This window comes from Penicillium canescens (genome assembly GCF_028828765.1).
Source record: "Penicillium canescens strain IBT 15451 chromosome Unknown utg000011l_segment0_segment0, whole genome shotgun sequence".
Lineage (NCBI taxonomy): Eukaryota > Fungi > Ascomycota > Eurotiomycetes > Eurotiales > Aspergillaceae > Penicillium > Penicillium canescens.
This window is the reverse complement of record NW_026703973.1, coordinates 531,591-552,907: the sequence shown is the minus strand read 5'-3', so window position 1 is coordinate 552,907 and position 21,317 is coordinate 531,591. Positions and strand designations below refer to the sequence as shown.

General features: G+C 50.6%; 11 protein-coding genes across 11 annotated transcripts; 7 read left to right on the top strand and 4 right to left on the bottom strand.

Annotated features, from left to right (window-relative positions):
* Positions 1-90: 90 nt before the first annotated feature.
* On the top strand, positions 91-2,531 carry N7446_012938 (uncharacterized protein; the record flags this gene model as incomplete). Its single annotated transcript, XM_058521680.1, has 3 exons — positions 91-115; positions 192-606; positions 665-2,531. The coding sequence occupies 3 exons, from the start codon at positions 91-93 to the stop codon at positions 2,529-2,531; spliced, it is 2,307 nt and encodes a 768-aa protein (XP_058365157.1).
* A 1,076-nt stretch (positions 2,532-3,607) lies between these two features.
* N7446_012937 (uncharacterized protein) lies at positions 3,608-4,200 on the top strand (the record flags this gene model as incomplete). The annotated part of the gene is made up of 2 exons (XM_058521679.1): positions 3,608-4,078; positions 4,168-4,200. 2 exons carry the CDS (start codon positions 3,608-3,610, stop codon positions 4,198-4,200), a joined length of 504 nt encoding a protein of 167 aa, XP_058365156.1.
* Positions 4,201-5,234: 1,034 nt separating this feature from the next.
* On the bottom strand, positions 5,235-7,613 carry N7446_012936 (DUF3405 domain-containing protein; the record flags this gene model as incomplete). The annotated part of the gene is made up of 1 exon (XM_058521678.1): positions 5,235-7,613. The coding sequence occupies one exon, from the start codon at positions 7,611-7,613 to the stop codon at positions 5,235-5,237; it is 2,379 nt and encodes a 792-aa protein (XP_058365155.1).
* Positions 7,614-8,249: 636 nt separating this feature from the next.
* On the bottom strand, positions 8,250-8,987 carry arfA (putative ADP-ribosylation factor; the record flags this gene model as incomplete). The annotated part of the gene is made up of 4 exons (XM_058521677.1): positions 8,250-8,342; positions 8,398-8,463; positions 8,523-8,767; positions 8,840-8,987. 4 exons carry the CDS (start codon positions 8,985-8,987, stop codon positions 8,250-8,252), a joined length of 552 nt encoding a protein of 183 aa, XP_058365154.1.
* A 594-nt stretch (positions 8,988-9,581) lies between these two features.
* On the bottom strand, positions 9,582-11,716 carry N7446_012934 (uncharacterized protein; the record flags this gene model as incomplete). The annotated part of the gene is made up of 8 exons (XM_058521676.1): positions 9,582-9,905; positions 9,961-10,356; positions 10,405-10,733; positions 10,786-10,899; positions 10,948-11,230; positions 11,281-11,320; positions 11,377-11,405; positions 11,474-11,716. The coding sequence occupies 8 exons, from the start codon at positions 11,714-11,716 to the stop codon at positions 9,582-9,584; spliced, it is 1,758 nt and encodes a 585-aa protein (XP_058365153.1).
* Positions 11,717-13,122: 1,406 nt separating this feature from the next.
* N7446_012933 (uncharacterized protein) lies at positions 13,123-13,634 on the top strand (the record flags this gene model as incomplete). Its single annotated transcript, XM_058521675.1, has 2 exons — positions 13,123-13,233; positions 13,305-13,634. The coding sequence occupies 2 exons, from the start codon at positions 13,123-13,125 to the stop codon at positions 13,632-13,634; spliced, it is 441 nt and encodes a 146-aa protein (XP_058365152.1).
* A 660-nt stretch (positions 13,635-14,294) lies between these two features.
* N7446_012932 (GNAT family N-acetyltransferase) lies at positions 14,295-15,041 on the top strand (the record flags this gene model as incomplete). Its single annotated transcript, XM_058521674.1, has 1 exon — positions 14,295-15,041. One exon carries the CDS (start codon positions 14,295-14,297, stop codon positions 15,039-15,041), a length of 747 nt encoding a protein of 248 aa, XP_058365151.1.
* A 316-nt stretch (positions 15,042-15,357) lies between these two features.
* On the top strand, positions 15,358-16,255 carry N7446_012931 (60S ribosomal protein uL1; the record flags this gene model as incomplete). Its single annotated transcript, XM_058521673.1, has 4 exons — positions 15,358-15,376; positions 15,440-15,617; positions 15,734-15,927; positions 15,993-16,255. The coding sequence occupies 4 exons, from the start codon at positions 15,358-15,360 to the stop codon at positions 16,253-16,255; spliced, it is 654 nt and encodes a 217-aa protein (XP_058365150.1).
* Positions 16,256-16,588: 333 nt separating this feature from the next.
* N7446_012930 (uncharacterized protein) lies at positions 16,589-17,845 on the bottom strand (the record flags this gene model as incomplete). Its single annotated transcript, XM_058521672.1, has 1 exon — positions 16,589-17,845. One exon carries the CDS (start codon positions 17,843-17,845, stop codon positions 16,589-16,591), a length of 1,257 nt encoding a protein of 418 aa, XP_058365149.1.
* Positions 17,846-17,943: 98 nt separating this feature from the next.
* Positions 17,944-19,512, top strand: N7446_012929 (putative proline-rich, actin-associated protein Vrp1). Its single transcript, XM_058521671.1, has 2 exons — positions 17,944-18,172; positions 18,248-19,512. The coding sequence occupies exons 1-2, from the start codon at positions 18,056-18,058 to the stop codon at positions 19,385-19,387; spliced, it is 1,257 nt and encodes a 418-aa protein (XP_058365148.1). The 5' UTR covers positions 17,944-18,055; the 3' UTR covers positions 19,388-19,512.
* Positions 19,513-20,054: 542 nt separating this feature from the next.
* N7446_012928 (U6 snRNA-associated Sm-like protein LSm8) lies at positions 20,055-20,405 on the top strand (the record flags this gene model as incomplete). The annotated part of the gene is made up of 2 exons (XM_058521670.1): positions 20,055-20,079; positions 20,134-20,405. The coding sequence occupies 2 exons, from the start codon at positions 20,055-20,057 to the stop codon at positions 20,403-20,405; spliced, it is 297 nt and encodes a 98-aa protein (XP_058365147.1).
* Between the last annotated feature and the right edge of the window lie 912 nt (positions 20,406-21,317).

Below are 21,317 nucleotides of genomic sequence, written 5' to 3'. Positions count from 1 at the left end.
GGGCGGGGTAACTTAATCAACGACAGTTCCAACATCATCGGGCGAACATCCCAGACAGTGAATGCCCGTCTACAAACAAGTAAAGACAAAATGACCAAGAAGGTAGCTATAATCGGTAAGCTCCAATATCTTAAAACAGCCATTTCATTCCCCGATCTCATAACCTCACATTAACATCTTATCCAACTCAGGCGCCGGCCCTTCAGGTCTAGTCACAGCCAAAACCCTTCTACACAATTTCCCCCAAGGAGCATTCTCCCCAGTCATATTTGACAGCCGACATGAGATCGGCGGTCTATGGCCGGCGGGGTTTCCAGCCTCTGATACCAAGACTGATGGCACGCCGGGTACATTAGATCCGCGCATGCGGACGAATCTTAGTCGTTTTACTGTTGCGTTTTCCGATCTTGCTTGGGGGTCTGTATTCCCTGGTGAGGATTTGCCGTTGTTTCCGAGGGCTAGTCAGGTTGGTAGGTATCTGGCTTCTTATGCTGAGCGGTATATTCCTCGGGATGTGTTAAGGTTAGGGCATAGAGTTGTGCGGACGGAGCGATCGGTGAGGGATCAGAAGGGTTTGAAGTGGACTGTTCAATGGGTGAAGGAAAGGTTTGTGGGATATTTTCTTCGTGGTGGTGAAGCGTATGCTGACTTCAGTCCTACCTAGTGCACATGGAGATCAGACATCCTTCGATTCTCCTGATGGTAAGGTCTTTTCAGAAGACTTTGACCTACTGGTTATAGCCTCAGGTTACTTTGCCCAGCAGTATATCCCAGATATACCAGGTCTAGATCAATTTCCTGGACGGGTCATTCACAGTTCGACCCTTCACCGTGAGCGAGACAATCTCACGGATGTCACTTCCCAAGGCCAAATTGTCATTATCGGTGGCAGCATGTCAGGAGTCGAAGCTGCATCCGCCGTAGCCCTCCACCAGTCCTCAACCGCACTATCAACTGAGCAGATACACCCTTCCGCAGCGAAAGTCCACCACATCCACTCAAGATCATTCTGGGCTCTCCCGACCTATCTCCCCCAAGAGTCCGAAGAAACTGCCTCATTCCTACCCTTGGACTTGGCAATGTACGATCTAGCCCGTCGACCCCCTGGCACGATCGAATACGCGCTAGGTCCCGTCTCAGAAGAAAAAGCGATCCAGACCAACAGCTATTTCCAGTCTTTGCTTGGGAGCGACTACAAGAGATATGGTCATATGGGTTTCACACAGGATAGCGATAAGAAGGTCCAACCACCGTGGGTTGCTATAGGAAATGACTATGCCGAGTTCGTGCGAGCTGGGACGATCCAAGCCGCCATGGGCCGGGTTGTTTCCGTGCAATCAAACCACGATACTAAACTCGCTTTGGTCGAGTACATACTGCCCAACGGGGATGCAGTGATGATAGATAATGTGGCAGCTATTGTCATGGCTACGGGATTTATGCCTTACAAATCCCTCTCGTTGTTACCAGAAGATGTATTGTCTGCTCTGGAATACTCCACAGAAGATCCCTTCTCGCCTTTGATCCTGGATAAAGGGGGTACTGTCCGCTCTGAAATTCCAGATGTAGGTTTTGTTGGGTTTTACCGTGGTCCTTATTGGGGTGTTATGGAGATGCAAGCGAGATATCTGGGAAAATTGTGGTACGGGCAGGATGAGGCTGTTGTTTGCCAAACGGCTGATCAGAGGGAAGGACTTCGAAGTCTTAGACGGGCTGATCCACATCTTGCTCGTGGTCAATTTCCTATGGCGGATTATGTGGGATTAATGGAGTCTTTTGCTAGAGACCTGGGGATTGAACGTTCTATACTATCGGGTGATAGCCGGTCTGGACCTGTTGTTCCAGCTCGGTATCTTTATGGCACTGACACAACACGGTCCAATCGAGACGATGTCCTCGCTGTCCCAAACAAGGAGGCTGTGAGAACGTTGGATGACTTGCAAGATAGTCTAATCTATCATCATGACGCAGCACAAAAGGCTGCCGCATCAGCAATCTTTCGTGCTCTGCATGGGTCATGGAGATCCACCAAGCAATCCTCAGGTTTAAATGCTTCTGGGAGTGGAGGGTTCACTGGAAATCTTACATTCTACCCGAGGTATCCAACCAGTCCTATTTACGACAGAGAATATCTCTGCGAGGAGAATACCCCGATTGAACAAGCAACCCCGCAAGAAAGAAAACGGTTTATCATGCGCTTAGCTGAGACAGCGTCTGATACCGCTACCTCTCGAATCGAAATTTGGTCGGTGGACTTGGCAGACAAACTGTCAGCTGGTGTATTTGTCCAGAATTTGGAGCTGGAGCCTCTGTGGCGAGAAAGGAGAGGGGAAGAGGCTGTTCCGGGGGAGTATGTAATAGCTGCCAAGAGTCTTGGGTCGAGTTCTGGAACTTGGTGTCTGTATACTTTCTGGTTCAAGGGAGTCTCGATTTCATCTTGGCGATATGTCGAGTTCGAGAGTGGGGTGTTAGGGAATGAGGGGGGTGATAAGTTGACATCACAGGTTGTGTATGAGAGAGTGTGTGCATAACTTATGATACATTGGCACAAGTTGTGTTTTGGCGCGTGTGGACTGGTTTAAGGATTGCAAAGACCAGTCCGGATATATATTGCCGAAAAAGAGTTAGAGATAGTAGAACACCAGTGGAGTCTGCATTCAACTTGGCAGTTCTGTGCCTACTTATTTTAGCTATGGTGGACTAGTCCGCATCATGGACTTTAAAGATCACCAAATCCTTACAACAAATGAGCGCATGATTATATGTCAATTGGCAGTGTTTTCAAATTGATGAGAAATGAGAAGTATACAGCGGACATATAATCCACTCCGAGGCGTGAAGATCCATAGCCGCGGTACGGACCTCAGTCTAGACCGCAACCAGATGTGAAGTCGGTAACAAGCAAAAAACTTAGGAACATCAATCTAAGCGAACTCCTTCTAGATCCATGATCATGATTGTAGCCGAGATCCCGAGTTCTTCACCCATATAATTAGGCTTTTATGCAGCTAGTCCACTATATTCCCCCAAGTGGCAATCTGGTAACCAAATTTCCCGAGCAGTTCCCAACCAAAGGAAAAGACGGGGTAAAAAAAAACAACCGAAAGAAGAAACGGAACGAGAAAAATGCGATAAGTCCTCGGCTTCATCCGAGGTGGCGGAAACCCGGTGTCACCGAGCCGCAATCCATGGATCAGCTCGCCGGAATAGGAGTATAAGTGACAGCCAGAATCGGTCGGAAGACTCCGCTCGGCTAAGGTGGCCAAGGGTCCGAAATCCAGCCAGTAAGAAGACTCAATTTACTCACATACGTTCAGTCTGGGGTATGACATAGATCGGGGGATGTGGCTCGTACCTGTGCTTCGGCCGAAACTATATTTTCGATTTGACGGCTGTGGCTGAGTGCCTGCATAGTCCCTGCATGTATAAAAGAGGAGCTTCAGGTACCGGTGCAGTCGGTGCGATATTGTGATTCACACTGGAGTCAAGTTAGGGTTGTGAGCCCGTTGCGCATACTCGCCACAACTACAGAAATCCTCTTCAAACGACTTGAACTAAACTTCATCCTACTTCTACTTTTACCTGATTTATACTTGACATTTACTCAATGTCCCGATCACAAACTCGAGGCACAGCCCCAACCCCCCTCGACCCAATATCCGAATGGCGCGCCTGGCAAGCCCTCAGCATAATCTACACAGTCCTCCTAAACCGCCAAATCAAACGCCGCTGGCTCCTAGAACAACAATGCATGGCCAGCAGACCCATCTCACAACGTTTCCGACCAGTCATGTTCCTAGAGCCTGTTCCAACCCTCCATAAGCCAGTGCCAGTGCCTGTCACCAAATCAACCACCAACCAAGCCGACAACCCCTACAACCCCCACACCCTAGCAACCCTCCGCAAAAGGGTCCGCCTCCTCCGCGCACGCGTGGAGAAAGGAAAAGAACTAGCCAGCGAAATCGAACGCCGCATGGTCCAGACATCTCCACGCATCAAGTATCCAACGCATTTCTGCTATACGTGCGTTGGGGATGGCGAGGCTGTGGAGGTTCTCTTGACTAAATGTGCTCATCGGGTTTGTAGGACATGTCTTGAGTTTGGGATTGATGAGGATGGCGTTTATGAGTGTTCGATTTGTTTTGCGCCGGCTGAGTTTGTGGCCAGGAGTCCGTTGGGGTCTATGAGGTCTTGTTCTGAGGAGGTTTCCACTACGCGCGTTAATGTAGGTGGGGGTGGGGGTGTGGATAGGAAGGGGGTTTCGAAGAGTTTGGGGTCTGCTAGTGCGGTTGTTTCTTCTGTTTCTGGGGGTAATGGTAATGGTGGTGGTAGTGGGAAGTATAAGAGGAGTGGGCATAGTGTGAGGTTTTCTTGTCCGACTTTATCGAGATAATGGTTTGTTGGGAACGTTGGGTCTGCTTTTCTATTGTCTTTTACATTCTATCTGCATTGCTATTTGGGTATGGTGTTCTGTTCTGGAGTACTGCATTGCATGTCATATCGCATCTGATCTATTCAATTACGAGCTAGCTAGCGACATCTACCATTTCTATCATTCATCTAAGTGATCAAATCAAAATAAATCATCCAGACTACACAATTACGAAAAACCAAGACCAAACCCAAAACCAAAAATATGAATTATGTGCATAGGACCATCCAATCTATAACCAAAAATCAAGTCCTAGTAGGCAGTAACGTAGGATGCCCATCAACGAATCCCATCCAATCCATCGATCGTTAACCAAAAAACAGAAAAACGAGAGGAATTTGCATTCTACCTAACTTAGTGCTAGGCAGAAATGAGACCAATCACAATCTAGAGGAAGTCTCTAATTGCTAGAACCGGAAGACAGTAACAGCAACAACAACAACAACAACAACAACAACAACAACAACAACAACAACAACAACAACAACAACAATGTGGAGTTTCAACTCTAGTGAATCAAAATCGGAAATGCATCATGAGCCAGATAGGCCCGTATAACCGCAAAGGGAACGCCTTTTTCGCACCAAAATCGGATATAAGAAGAGATCAAAACGTGGCTGACGATATGTCGCTGTGAGGGATGGGAGGGAGTGGGAGTGGGAGTGGGAGTGGGAGTTGGGGGCATTATACAAGTTAGGGTAGGGTGGTGTGGAACCAGACGCAACTTGGGGTATGGTAGGGAGGCGAGGCTATTATCGGTCCTCGGCCTTCTCTCCGTCATCAATGATCATATTTACTTGTTTTACAGGGTGCAATAGCATAGGGGGAGACACATCCGCCCCTCGCCTGCAAGCTCCTGCTGCTCTCCGCCATCATTGTCAACTCGCAGTCCAAGCCAGCGGCGCCAGAGGTTTGGTGAGAATCCTGCGGAGTAGAACCATGTCGTGCCGCGGAAGTTGTGTTCGCGATCACCGAAGATGGAAGTACGGGCACCGCCCGAAGCACCGTTCCGGCCGGCGTTGAACACAGACTCGAGGTAGCGCGTCGGCCAGCGGCGGTCGACATACACTGCGTGCGGAACGAAGACGGCCTTGAAGCCGTGGTGGAGGGCCGTTGTGGCAGGCCACATTTCTGAGAACATGCTGTGGCGCTTGAGAGAGCATTCGCGGTGCATGGTAGTGAGTAGTTTGCGAGAGATACGTGAGGCGGTAATGATTGCCGTGCGACGGGGTGGCATGCCCTTTTCACGGTTGTAACCCGTTACATCATCGCGCAGGATCCAGGTTGTGCCTTCGGGATCGTAGAGGGGGTTGAAGACGACTAGGTCGGCATCTTCGCCCACGCCCCATTGGTATTGGTCCTTGTCCATGCTTGTAGGCGGGATACCTTCGCCTTCGACTTCGAAGATGTCTCGTTCGTCGGGACGTTCGGGGCCCCAGATTGATCGGTCGCCTGACTGGTGAAGAGGGCTGCCCTTATCGGATCCTTCTTTCATGGCACTCCAAATGTTGTTCTTTGAGTTGGTGCCAATTTCGGTCTGTACACGGACCATTTGGCGGAAATCGTCCCACGAGCCATGTACGGAGGGCACATAGAAGCGGGCATTGCGTTCCCAGAGACCCTTGCGTGGCTGCTTCTTAGCCCACTCGCCGACTTTGTCGAAAAGGTGGTACCAGTGACCGGTGTAGCGAGCATCCATCTCCCAGTTCCAGAAGTAGTCGTACTCTGGGTGTTGGAAGGCGAAGTATTGCATTGGCATGTAGGTGCTGCGGTAGACGCCGTGAATTGGCAAACCGCGCATATTGGTTTCTTCCAGACCGGGGTACATGAGTGCCATCTGGGGCTCTGACCAGAGGGTTCCCATGCCACGGAACTCCTCAGGCAAGGAGTCATGCAGCACACGCTGGTAAATCTCATCGTCCGACCAGATCTGCAAGTTGGTATCCTTGACATGAACCAAGAAGTGTACGGTATACTCGCCACCAGAGTTGAGTGAGAGCTCCGAGATCACAGAGCGCAGGTACATGATATCCTCAGCAGAGTAATCAAAGTCGTGCCAAGTGCGAATAACCACCGCAGTGCGCGGCAACTTCTCAGCTCCAGTCTTGGGCGGCGCCGTGTGAGAATCCTCCTCAGGCTCGGGGATATTCACTTTAGGAACGCCTACCGGCATGGAAACGAACCGCTCAAGACGCGGCTCCGGTAGCGCATTGAATCGGTGGCGGTTAGCTGCGTGGCAGCGGTTCTGCGCACCAGCCCAATCCACCGGCCGGAAGTCAACAGGGGGCACGTCTTCCCACACACGCTCAGCACCGTCACGATGGCCCTCCAAACCGGCTCCAGAGCCACCTTTCTTGGCTCCGTATCCAAATCCGTAAGGGCCCAGGCGACCAAATCGGTCAAAGCACATGTCATCCCGAATACCCAACATTGTATTCGAGCCCATAGCTGGCTCCGGGAAGCCCTTTGGAACACCGGGGTAGCTCTGGACAGACGGGACCCGCAGTGTGTTTTCCTTGTCGAGGAAGCATTCCCGCTTCTCGCCGTATTTTTGTACGTACTCCGGCGATTGGTAATCAGGGTAAGGATTGAACACAGAGCTCTGCATACTAAGTCTCAAATCTCTCTTGTTCACCTTGTTGGCATCCTCTTCCTCCTGCTCGTCGCTCTGGTCCGTCCGCAGGGCCAGCTCCTCAGAGCCATCACCAGGGTACTCAGGGACATTGTCCTTGCGAGAGACCAGCGATGACAGTCCACCCTCATAGCGAGACAGGAAAGGGAAGCTCTCCCATTGTGGCGGCTTCGATGCCACGACCTTGGGCAGCTCCACTGCGACTTGTGACACGGAGCCAGACAGGGTGAAGCGGAAGAGGGTGAGGATGAACAGGACGAGCGCAGCGAAGAGAGCGAAGCACAGCCATCGCATGATGCGCTGGGGCACGCGAAAGCCGACACCTGCTTGGGCACGACGGAGACCTGCGCCGGTCACGACGGGCGGCGGGTACGAGTCTGCGACGTTGGAGTCGTCGTCTAGCGATTCGTCGTCGGAGTCATCGCTCGGGTGGTGGTGGTATGTGTGGCGGCCGAGAGTGGGCTGCTTTTCGATATCTGTGTCTTGTCGGGCGTTATAGGGTGATGGGGACTTGTAGGCTGCTGAGTGCCTCCTCGCCTGGACGGTCATGATGCCAGGCAGGACTTCAACATTGAAGTGTGGGTTTGAACAAGGTGAACCACTCAATTAGCTGAGATTACTTGGGATGAATATAGGGATTGAGAACTGGAGGATCGTGAATCGGGGGGGTGTTGAAGGGAAAGGAGGATGCACGCGATGAGGCGTATGTTGGCGGGCTTGTTGGCGGTCGTCGGCCAGGCAATCGGCCCAGTGTGCAACCCCAGTATCCTGTCCACGATGTCAGTGGGGAACAACACAATACAGCCGGCACTGTAATAGCAGTCTACTCTGTAGCAATATACTAACAATGTCAATGTTTGTCTATAAATTGCAACAAGTCCAGGGAACGCCAAGAATGAGTTACGCATATAGTTGTTTCTAAAAATGGAGAACTAATTTGCCATTGCCTCGATATTCGGTTTACCATACTTGTACAGATCTCTGGACCAAGTAAAACAGAGAGCAATTTTTGGAAAAACAAATGAGGCTAATAGCATAGGAGGAAAAAGGCCATTGAAGAGAACAAGCCAGCAGAACACCCCCTACGAAGAACGTCATGGCCTCGCAAAGAACTCCCCATTGTCATCATCATTTGCAGATTTCTGTCTTCCTCACTACATCCCCGATTCTCGTTCGCATTATAGCTTAATCACGTCCGGATTTGCGGAGCGCATCGGCGAGCCATTCGAGACCCTCGTACAGACCGTCACCAGTGGTAGCGCAAGTAGATTGGATGAACTAGACGGGTTAGCGATGGTCGCCATAGGGCGATAGGGGACAATGGGTCACTCACCCAGGAGCGGCGGGTAAGGCTCTGGAGACCAAGCTGCTGCGTGATCTCGGCGGGGCTCATGGCGTTCTAAAAAAGCGGGGAATCAGTCTGATGTATCGATTTGGGAATCAATCGGGGGTGCTCACGGGCAGATCCTGCTTGTTGGCGAAGACCAGGAGGAGAGCGTCGCGGAGCTCGTCCTCGTTCAACATGCGTTGCAACTCCTCACGGGCCTCGACAATACGATCCCGATCGTTGCTGTCGACCACGAAGATGATACCCTGGGTGTTCTGGAAGTAGTGGCGCCACAGAGGACGAATCTTGTCCTGACCACCGACATCCCACACGGTGAACTGAATGTTCTTGTATTCGACGGTCTCGACGTTGAAGCCTGCACCAAATCAGTTTCCAATGTCGGGGGTGGATATGCGAACCCAGCGCGCGGGTGGAGGGGTGGACTGACCGATCGTGGGGATGGTGGTGACGATTTCACCAAGTTTGAGCTTGTAGAGGATGGTGGTCTTACCGGCGGCATCAAGACCGACCATCAGGATTCGCATCTCCTTGCGACCCCATAGTCTGTCAAACAGCCGCGAGAAAGTGATACCCATATTTGTGGAAGGACGTCTGGGTTGAGGTCAGATATCAAGGGATATGGTTGAAAGGGAAAAGCGGAGGGGTTGGAAAACGTGTTGTGGACTTGTCGGTCAGAGGGTCAGGGGGGCGGGCACGAGCCACCGAGTTACTTACCGGCAGAAAAAGGTATAAGGTGGATGGGGAAGAGATAGGGGAAGAATCAAGAGTGAGAGTCAAGTGTCAAAGAGACTAAGACTAAGAGACTAAGGACTAAGGGGGAATTGTGTTTTTTTGTTTTACAAAATACGCGGAAGGCTTTGTCACCCAATCTGACTGCCTTGTGAGGTGGGAGCACGTCAGGGGAGTATAAAAAGAGTGAGAATCAGACAATATCACTGCCTATCTACACAGCCTCGAAATAAGCTATTATTCTGTCTAACTGTACTAAAGTAGGTGCCTAAGAATGGGCGTATCAAAAAGGACACGGTGTTGGCCCGTAAGTCAAATACCCCAGGCTCCAAGGCTCCCAGGCCCCAAGGCCCAAAAGCCCCAAAGCCGAGAACTTATCTCACCGTCTGGGCAGAAAGAGCCATGGTTCCAGCCCACGACACGCGTCATACTGTTTATCCTCATCTTTCCGTCCCCATCATCTTCCTGCGTGTGGTCCGAAAGAAGGTCTTCGCCATAGACCGATAAATAGTCCTGCCTTCCACCGTATCGCTGGCATATCCAAAAACTGTCAACAGCAGAATGGATACAACAAAGATCACCGCGAAACTCGCCCAGTAATCCGTCTTGGTGTATCCACCCTTCACACCCTTGAGTTCCGTCGAGAAATATGCACTCATCAGGCTGACGGGTAGGAACAAAATGGTCGCTTTCGCCAGCAGGATAGTGATTCGGGTCAATTTCTCAACGGCTTGCGAGTCTTTGAGCGCGATCAAATTGAAGTTCTGTGGAGTCAGCAGCGGTCCACATGTGGACATATGAGAAACGGGGAATACTCACCAGGAACGTCATGGACTCCTTCTCATTGAGACAGCTCTCAATCTCGCTCAGACAATACAGATTAATACGATCCACCAACCGTTCGAACCGCGCCACGGCCGTCGAGCTCAACTGCACCCCCACTGATTTGTCCGTAGTACTGGGTATCCCGGTATTGCTCACAAGACTGGACTGGCGCAATTCGACAAACTCCATATCACCAAAGGTGGCACCATACGGGAATGCGGTGGGGTGGAAAGAGCGAGCTTCGTCGCGGAGCATACGTTGTCGCTGCAGCAGGCGTCGCATAATGAGTTCGTAGCTCTGGTATAACCGTTTGAGAACTGCGAGTCGCCGACCCAACCAGTGCAATTCGTTAACTAGGTCCACGATCGGGCGTTCAAGCATCTGGCCTCTCTGCACAGAGTCAGCTACATCCGACATTTACTCAGGTCCGCTACTTACCAGTTCCTCGAGCGCAACGCCGTATTTGTGCTCCCGCTTCGCAATCAGACCGTAACTTGATACCCAGTCGTCGAAGATATAATAAAAGAGCAAACTCGGTCCGTCCTCCTGCTTGATATTGGCTTGGTCGGGACCGAGGTCGTTGAAATGTCGTACCCGGATTGTGATTAGCGACTCGCTTTCCGACATGGCTAAGTGCTGTCTTGACACGCCGGCAAAGATAAATCGGACGTTTCGGCGCACGATATCAAGAACGGGCTTGGTTTGCTCTATCAAGGGCATCACGTCCGGTCTTGGGAACGGGTTCTCTTGAATCGAAACGATCGTGCCTGGCCAAGTCAGCGCCTACTCTGCTTCACGTTATATCCCGCAAAGCACTACCATCATCGCATTGGATTAACCAAGTCCAAAGCCTCTTCCCATCTGGAAGACCCTTGCCATTCGGCATTGGAATCTTGGGAATCACAAATAACGTATTATAACCGATGCAAGTGTCTAACCCTGTTTAGCATGCATCTCGACCCATCTGGGGAACCAACTCACATCGCGGACCATGATCCACAGACGAAAAATGCCAGATCTGGTCGGTGACCTGTGCGAAAGTCAAGTTTTTGAATGATGCAGACTCATGCGCTTGGTCATGGTCGGAGATATTCTTAAGCGCATTCTCGGGGTCGTCAATCTCATGAATTGAGGACTCGAAGTCTCGCGATTGTGAGAATCTCTTCTTTGGTGATGGCGTTACCGGTGGTGGTGTCGGCCGCACTGGCTCTGTACACATCATCCCCTGTAGTCGTTCTGATACTCCGTAGTGTGTAGTAATAGCCTGAATAATTTAGCTCGGTCTGATCACAAAATAGATACTTAGCCTCTCACCTTAATGGTTTCCTTCTGTTCCTCTGGTGCCCAGATATTACTGTAGCAGTCAGTCCCGACAGCACTCATTCTCGGGAAAATAACAATAGCTCTTACATCCACCGTGTACCAAAACACTTGGCTCTCTGTCAAGTAAATCATCAGCTCCTGTTCATATATTCACAGGGGGTGCAGATCCAAATCAAAAGCATACCGGCTTGCCAAGCAATAATTTGAACTCCTCCGTATTCAAATCACTCGCACACCAGGCATCTTCATTCCCAAAATCCAACACGAAATTCCCCGTCAGTGGATCCTCAAGTCGGCGCATAGCAGTAATAAACTGGATCTTGTCATCGATGTCTTTGAATTTATCCACCAGTGGACCCCCACCGTCCAGACTGGAGTAGTAGTCCAGGGGCGCTGTAGGATCGCACGAATACACAGTTTCGGCCATGATGGAGAAAAATCACAGCATGCGAAACGCTGAAAAAGATGGAGGCTCGATAAACGAGAGCACAGAGTTCGCACAATATTTAGACAGGTCGTGTTGTGTCACGGGGTGTAGGGTGTAGAGGAGAAGGCTGGTCACGGCAAGAGTCATACAAGCGTCCCGTAGGGAGGAGGAGTATACTGTACATACACCTGCCGGTCTAAGTCAAATCAACACAAATCAAGAAACCTGGTAATAAGAAGAATATCAGTTCACAGTTATGGAATGGGAAATGGGGATTTGCAGGTCTTAAAATGAACCGCAGTCATCTGAGGCTGACGGTCACGCTTAAGCGCCACGATCATCCGCCCCAACATTCTGACAAGCTCATTTCACCTAGGTTTGTTCGGGCTTCTTCATATATTCTTTGGCCTATTGTATTGCGTTTTGCGTCACTTACCCGCTTGGCTGAAGCTTGACTGTTTGGGTGTCAGATGAGCGGTTACCAAGTACCTCGGTGTTTGGTATGGATATATATTGCTTCCATGCTAGGTGTAGGTCAAATGTGCATGACGAATCTGAGAATCTGCATATATTTGTGTGTCCAGTTGGTCACTTCTTGAGTGATATCATTCGATTTAATGGTCTTCAGCTGTTTGTTGCTTGTGTTGATGTGCGGTATGACCTTGGCTTGATCTAGATCTTGGGTCCGGCGCTTATTATTTCCGAACAATATTATCTTAAACACTAAGTAGCATAGCTAGGATAACATAATGCACATATCAAAAAGTTAAACACGTTTAAACTAAAGAGTAATACTGTAGTTTAGAGCTAACCTTGTGAAATACGCACGTATCGCCAACGGAATGCGGGGCGGTCCGCAGCGGTTCTTTATCACCCACAACCCTTTCTGGTCTTAGCACATCCTTACAGATGAAATCCCAATTTCTTCAATGCACGCAACTACACCGATACTCGGTAATAGCTCCGAGTCTACAGATGTTTTATTCACCTAGCAAAATGGTGGGTCAAAAGGCAGGACAACCAGCTCACTTATCCGCATCATTTACCGCCAAAATTTATGTTCGAAACATTAGCTTCCGCCCTCACGATTACCTTCACATACACAACGAGTATATGGAAGAGGAATATTTTCATCGGCTCGACATGGTTCGTAAACTACCAGCCCTTGAATCGGTAGCTTTCAAGCTGGCAACGTGGAGCAATGAAGCCGGAATACCGCCTCCTCCTCGCTCCGCCAACTACAGCAAGATTAGCTTTACACGGTCTGCGATGATAACTTGGGATCTTTGCCGTTAATTGAATCTGCCAAGTCTCTGAAAAGTTTTACTAACACTGGTGGGGGTCGTTGTATGCCCCAGGATTATATACCCATGTCATGCGTGACTCCGATATTCAAGTCCCTTTGAATGTATGGGCAGACCCTGGAAGAACTGAACCTGGATATGGAGGGCTATACACCTCGGCAGGAACTCTATGATGAGGAATATCAACCTGATTATGATGCAGGGATCGGCGAGGTCGAGCAGGAGGAATATGACGAGCTATGGGCAGACGAGCTGCGGGGCCGCGTTGACTCAAAATCCTCAAGATTGATCTTATCCCGCCTATCCTTGAGACTCTCCGGATTTACGGGCGCGGACAACCCATGCATCCTGGTGCTCCTTATCTCGACTACAACTCTGATCTGGATGTTGATGCCCAAATTGAGCAACTGGCGTGCGAAAAAGTCGCCAAACTGCCAGGACTGAATGTTCTTGAAGGCGTTGACCCTCGTATTCCAAATGGATGGCATGTGTATCCCCGACAGCAAGATTATAATCCAGAACTTCACTGGCAGGGCCCAGAGACAACAGATGGGATGATCTTGATGACAACTGATCATTTATTTCATTGTGAATCAATCTTGTCACCTGTCTAATTGTGGCGGTTTTCCATGCCAGATCCATAATTTTGTGGCTATGCAAGCGCTTCCTTTATTTGTCACCATGAACAAGATCAGGCTTCTGATGCCCGCTTTGGACCAGTGCATCAGCTTGGAGGTCAAGCTCGGCCAATCTAAACACCTTCGGCTCCACCGACCAGATTGCCAAGGCAAGATAGTCTAAGCCATTGTAATCAATAGTACCTTTTGATATAGGCAGCCATGTCTGCGGGTCCAATGTGCTCGTTCTATTTGAGTAGGCGTACTTGCGATAAGACAATACTTTAAATGGGGATATCGAGCAGTTGAATCGGATTTGGGATTGGCAGGATCTAGACTTGACTTTGACGCCGTCTGTGCCCGCATAGGTGGATTGTCATAGTTATTTCGGAGTGGCCTGATGCACGTTTCAAGGCTACAATTTGAGGATCATGAGTAATGGTTACTAGTAGCGGTCTCCGCATGAAAACTAATTGCGTTATGTCTCTTTCGTATTTGTAGTAAGCTCCCTGTCGCAGCCACACCATTGAACCATGAGTCACCCCGCACTAATACTTTCAAAGTTACTCATTTCGTGTGTTAAAGACATGAAAATATCGCACATCTATTTGTGAAGTCCATATTGCGTTCTCTGTACCCGAATTAAAAAGTTGCACAATGTCTTCCTCGCATCTTCCACCAGAAGTCATACTTCTCCCAAAAGCCTTTTCTACACCGGCTGATCTCGATGACATAGCCAACCATTACAAGAACCTCCGACTCCAAGGTCTTTTGTCAGATCCAAACTCCTTTTCTTCCACATTTGAACGAGAATCACAGTTCACTTTGGATATATGGCGATCTAGAATCCAGAACCCTGTTGCCAAGACGTTCGTCTCCGTCGTTGGCGGTGATGATAAGATATCAAGCAAAACTATACGTCCAGATACTACTGAGGGTGACCACTCAGCAGACAAGGGCTTTCAAAATGCGCCTCAGACTGAATGGGTGGGCACAGTCACTCTCCTCGGACCGGAAATGTGTTCTAGACAAGATGGCGATGCAATATCTCAAACTTGGGATCTTTTCACTAAAGCAAAAGACGTATCCCATCAGGTCCAGCAGCCACGTGATTATTCAGGTGCTCATGTTGTTTATCTCATTGCGGGGATGTTTGTCTTGCCTCATGCTCGACGAAAGGGTCACGGTCAGCAGTTGGTAGAAGCCGCCGTTGGTCATGTACGGGATGAAGCCAAGAGCCTGGGAGCGTGGAATGCTAGCATCATCCTTCAGACCAGTCAAGCAGCCACTAGTGCACGACTGTTCTATGAGCAAGTGGGATTTGAGGCGAGGGAAGAGTCAGTGATGGATTCGTCACCATACACGGCGATGGTACTAGACGTTGATCTCCGGATGGATGAATAGATTGAGAGCTGTACACTGCATGTAATCAGTGAATATCTAATTGATTTAACTAGGAAGGGTTACTGACAATTTCTCTGCTGAACTGTCTGATGTAGAAAATTATACTCATGGTTACGAAGGAGACTGATGCCTTGTTGCCTGAGGGTAGAGCTGACTCAGGGGAAAATTTAGGGCACCGCTAAGCCTTATCCAGTTTAGCGCCAGCCCACACCCACAAGCGGAGAAATTCACGGCCCTCGACAATTTCTTTTCTTAAGCATTCAGCGCAGAGCCATACCATAAGAATTTCAACTTCTTTTGGAAGACTGTAGCAATCATGTCGAAGATCACAGTCGGTATGTTTGAATCTCTGCTACAATCTACTTGACCTTGCCACTAACTGCTCTTGTCTCTTACAGCCGGAGTGCGCCAGAATGTCGAGAACCTTCTCAACTACTCTCTCAATGAGAAGAAGCGTAACTTCACCGAGACCGTTGAGCTCCAGATCGGTCTGAAGAACTACGACCCCCAGCGTGACAAGCGTTTCTCTGGTACCATCAAGCTGCCTACTGTCCCCCGTCCTCAGATGGCCATCTGGTGCGTTTTCCCGACCCCGCGAATCGAAAATCTTTGCATCCATGAATCCGGAAGCGACGGATATCGGCATAGCGGAGCAAACATAATCGAACAACGAAGCTAACAGCGATTTACAGTATTCTTGGTGACCAGCACGATCTCGATCGTGCCAAGCACCACGGTCTCGATGCCATGTCCGTTGACGACCTGAAGAAGCTCAACAAGAACAAGAAGCTCATCAAGAAGCTCGCTCGCAAGTACGATGCTTTCCTCGCTTCCGAGGGTCTGATCAAGCAGATTCCCCGTCTGCTCGGTCCCGGTCTCTCCAAGGGTATGTTTTTCTGCGATTCGTCCTACCAATGATCCAAAATGTTCGCATACTGACTACGTCTACAGCTGGCAAGTTCCCCACCCCCGTCTCCCACGCTGAGGACATGGCCGCCAAGGTCACCGACGTCAAGTCCACCATCAAGTTCCAGCTTAAGAAGGTCCTGTGTCTCGGTGTTGCCATCGGCAACGTCGATATGGAGAAGGAGGCCATTGTTGCCAACCTGATGCTCGCCATCAACTACCTTGTCTCCCTCCTCAAGAAGGGCTGGCAGAACGTTGGCAGCCTTGTCATCAAGGCTTCCATGTCTCCTCCCCACCGCGTCTACTAGATGCTCTGTCGCTTCGCTGCGCTGGAGTTTATAGTTAGATTGAGAACTGGGTTTAAGTCTTGGCCTCACGACTGAAAAAAAAAATATGAAGCTCATACTTGGTCTCAATATTTGATATCGTAAATTGTCTAGTGTAAATGTAAACGTGGATTCGCCTCATTCCGGTACTCTTCCTGCTAACATGCATAAGAGTGCTCGCAGCGGCAATCACAATGGCGGGATGATATCATAGAGCGAAAAAGACAATAGTTGTGTCTTGTAGATTCAATGTTGTACATTACATTGCTAGTTACATAAAAATAGATGGTTCTATGGTACATAAAGGTAATCCAATCACTCCATACCCTGCATGAGTTCCGTCTTATCCAGAATCATGCCTCGCATACCAATAAACTCACGCAGACTCTCCCACTCCTCACCGACCTCTTCACCACGCATATAAGGGTCCTTGAAACCCCACGCAACAGCAACTCTATCCATAGCAGCGCGTTCCTCCTCACGCAACCACCGTTGACGCAGAGGGATACCAGGGATCCATACAACACGCTCCATCTGATCATTAGCCGTGGTAATGGCCAAGATACCCATGGACGAAGTACCACCGACATAAGCAAGCGTCGCAGCGAACGCGATTCCAGTCGCGACATTTGGATCCATTGTGTTTTGGAATGTGGCTGCCCACGATGCCACGGCGTAGCATGCAGCAGGGGCAGCAGCCAGACCGGCCAGTGGGACACCTGCTTTTTTGAAGACCTTTGCGCGGTGGAAGGCCGGTGCGCAGAAGGTGTTGTCGATGATGGCTAATACTAGCGACAGGTTTTTCTGCGCGATGGCAACTTCCAGGGCCTTGTTGGCTAGCTCGGCGGGTATGGCGCTGTTGACGCTCTTCGGGTTGGCTTTGATGAACTTCACTGGGGAGCTTTTCTCCTCTGGTACGGGTTTGTTGGCGTAGAGGTGGAAGATCTCCGGGAAGTGCTCGGCCCGGCGTAGGAGGGTCTGTGTCTCGGTGTAGCACTCCAGGGCTTCGGGTGAAATGAAGACCTTCTCATCCTTCAGAAGTGCATTGGCGATCTGTGAGAGCGACTCTGCGAGTTGTGGGTCAGGCTGTTGTGAGGACTGTGCCTGACCTTTGCTCTTTGCGGCGTTTTGCTTCTCCTCCAGGTCCAGTAGGGAAGAGATCGCATTGCCCTTGCCGGTTGATGGCCCCTCGCTTTGATACGATGGCGAGACCAGGGATTCGGCAACTCGCTGGCATCTTTGTAGCAATTCTAACACTACCTCGTTGGCAGGCACGGCGTCCGATTTGTGCACGGCAGATGCATCCTGCGCGATCTCTTTAATTGCCACCTTTGGGTTCGTCTGGGCTGAAGCGGAAGCATATCGGCGCGCATTGAGTAAGGGAGAGTTCAAAGTCAACCGGCTACTGCGCTTCGACTCCTGTAGGCGGAGATCGGAGGCCTGGGATCGACTTTCGGGAGTTGGTCGCTCGAGAGTGAGACCGCGACGGACAGAAGTCGAGAATTGACACAATTGACAGATCGAGACCTTTGGCCGGGCGCCCCTTTGGGCTGTTAAGGCGACTCTTTTCATGGCGGCGAGTGGGTGTTGGTAGGTGATTTTCGATGGGAGATGTTCTAAGCGGAGACTTTCGCCCCGGCGCTGTCCACTTCCCCGTACACCCTGACGTCTTCTAACTTCTCTGCCTAACAACTGTTTTTTCTGCTCAAGTTGCCCATCCTTACATCTTGATTTTCTCGAACTTATCTCTCCCATCTGATACTCTCACTGCTCCTCCCTATCATGCCACCACCACCGCCTCCTCCCCCGCCGCCGCCGCCGGGAGGTTTTGGCGGTCCCCCGCCGCCCCCTCCAGGAAACCTCCCAAATAGACCGCCAAAAGGGGTTACTAAAGATCGCGTAAGTCAATGGGAAGCTCAAGCTATATAGCCATTAGACTCTTGTTGCCCAGAGAGACTGACTGATTGTCAACAGGGCGCACTATTGTCTGATATTCACAAAGGCGCGAGGCTGAAGAAGGCAGTCACCAATGATCGATCAGCGCCTGTACTAGGCAAGACAGGAGGAGGTTCTGCAGCTCCTCCTCCTGCGGGCGCGCCTCCCGTTCCTGGCATGAGACCCCCGGCTGGTCTTGCACCACCTGTTCCCTCTGGCCAAACCGCGAATCGATTGCGAAGCAACAGTGAAGGAGTATCCGGAGGAGGTGATGGGGCTGGTGCACCTGCAGCTCAACTGGGAGGTTTATTTGCAGGTGGAATGCCCAAACTACGGAGTCGTGGAGGTGTTGATACAGGTGCCAATCGAGAATCGCCATACATGTCTGATGGCGAAGCGCGACGGCCGCCTGCTGCCCCGGCACCTAAACCTCCATCAGCACCCAGACCTCCTGGGGCTAGGCCACCACCCCCTCCACCATCCACGGAGTCACCACCCGCACCGCCGGTCAATCCTTTGGTTGCCGGCTTGAAAAAGCCTCCCCCGAGACCTTCTTCAAGACCTTCATCTACGGTATCTGCACCAGCTGCAAAAGCTCCAGAAGTGCCACCTCCGCGCGCTCCTCCCCCACCACCAGGCAAGGTTCCTCCTCCACCTGCGTCGAGGAAACCGTCCGGTGCCCCGCCACCTCCTCCAGCAGCCCCCGCGAGTCGGGCCCCTCCCCCTCCGCCGGCACCATCTAGATCAACACCTCCACCACCTCCTCCTCCATCAGCACCCCCATCAATTGCCGCGCAGGCTGCCCGCTCCGCCCTGGGACATCAATCACCTTCAGCGCCTCCTCCGCCACCTCCATCATCTGCTCCAGGAGCTCCACCACCACCGCCTCCCAGTGGTCCTCCTTCAGCCCCATCTCCCGTTACCTCTCACCCTCCCTCTCATGAACCATTTGCTACCCTGGATCCCAGTGCTTACACACTTACCAATGGTGGATCATCCCCTGCGCCAAGCTCTCGTAGTCCCTCAACACATGGCGCAGTCCGAATAGAAGATACTCGATTTAAGTTCCAAGGCGATGGTTTGCTGCCCAAGCCACGGCCTTTTGTTGGCGGAGACCGCAGATACCGTGCTGGAAGAGGCAGCAGTGTGCCATTGGATTTGGCTGCTTTGAGAGGCTGATTCGAGTGCATGGGAAATTGCGGGCGATATCGTGCACACATAGTGAATTGCTACACATACATTTTTCTTATAGCTTCATGTAAACCACATCGTTGTAGCAGCCTCTTTCTACTTGTTTAGGTGAGCAATATATCACGGAGTAGAGCAGTCTTCCTATCTGAGTCCAAGCTAAGCTTCCTGCACGTGATCGAATCGGAGATGTCAATGGAAAACTACCAAGTCCAAGTCCAACTAGTCCTATCCGTTGCGCAAGTCGTGTCATCCTCCTTACTATCTTATTGTTCACGCGAACTCCACTTTACAACTTGATTCCCGTTAAGCCTTTGCCCTCATTTCGCATTGAAGTGGCGCCGACTTTGAATACAGCTTTGACAGCTTGACTCCCCTCCAACAAACCTCCGCGACCTCCCCGAGTCGATCTTATCTTTTCTCCAGAACAACACGATCAATTTCAAACCTTTAATATCGGCCGAACGCTTTTTGCGCGAAGTAACGGACAACGTGAAGTGAACGACGGCTTCTCTTCACCCACGCAACACAGACCCCCCAGGTCCAGCGGCAGGAGCACAATCGAGCTTGACACAAGGATCGATACACGACCAAGCAGTGCATATTAAATCCAACCGACCCTAAAGCTGATATCCTCTGCACTTTCTAACCGCCCACCATGTCCCTCAGCCACTACATCAATAGTGAGTCTACAAGCCACTTAGCCTATGAGTTCCACAGCTAACCCGCGCAAACAGAACAAGTCCTCATTCTCACAGTGGACGGCCGTACACTCCTCGGGACACTGCTGTCAACTGACCAACTGACCAACCTTGTCCTCTCCAACACCATTGAACGCATCATCCGTACCCCAGACGATGACGAGCCCTCATCTCAAATTGAGCACGGCCTCTACTTGATCCGCGGAGATAATGTGGTAATCTGCGGTGAAGTCGACGAGAAAATCGACAGTGATATTGACTGGACTAAGGTGAAGGGTGAGGTAATCAGGGACACAAAGAATGCATGAGCAGTCGCTACACGAAGATATTTTCGACTGTCGATTTTCGGGCGTTCTGGGAGGGAAACCATTTGCATGCGATATAATGATCCAGCGAGGCAATGACTCGGACCTGGAGGTTGCCGGTATTGCGAGAGACCCTTGGCATGCCATGCACGTCCACTGTGGGTGTGACTCTTTTACGCGCTTGTACGCTGGTGTTGAATGTCGATCCGCCGTTTGAATTGTTTTCTCTGATCGCTCTGGCGATCTGCGAGCTGCGGTTTTGCTACACCATGCAATGATGCAATCCAACATGCATCAGGGCTTCGAATGAGTTTTCTATGAGCTCGGCATTCTCGCATTGGTCAAATGAGCCTTGCGGGGGTCAGAGCACAGAGCACAGAGCACAGAGATTGGCAACAGGGGTCGGATTGTACTCCATTCACCAAGTATGAGGCGGGAGGTTGGGGCCAAAACCCCTACGTTCTTCGAGGAAGAATGTCCTCTTACATTGCATCTAGGGGCTTGCATAAACACTACCTTTCTATCTTTCTACTCTATCTTTTTTCTCTCTATCTCTCCTTTTCAGGAGATTAGACGTTTGCGGCTACATCCCGTCTGTACTCCACGCGGCAAGACGCCAAGGCTTGGGACAGGGGGTTATATGATAAAAATTAACGCGAAAGAGAAGTAATTTACCCTGGACGTACTCTGGGCATTCGTATCACAATGCAGGTCAGCATTCAGATCTAGGGCCCCTCCTGGCGTCCCCGATCGCATGCCCCTGTGCCCCGGCACATAATAGGGCAGTTCCGGTGGCAATGTGAGGTGTACATATGAGCTGGTGCTAGTTAAATTACTGTACATGTCCATACTTAGTAGTAAGTTAACTTAGAAAGTAGAGCGGTCAGCACATATGCATAGGTTGGGCTGCAAGCA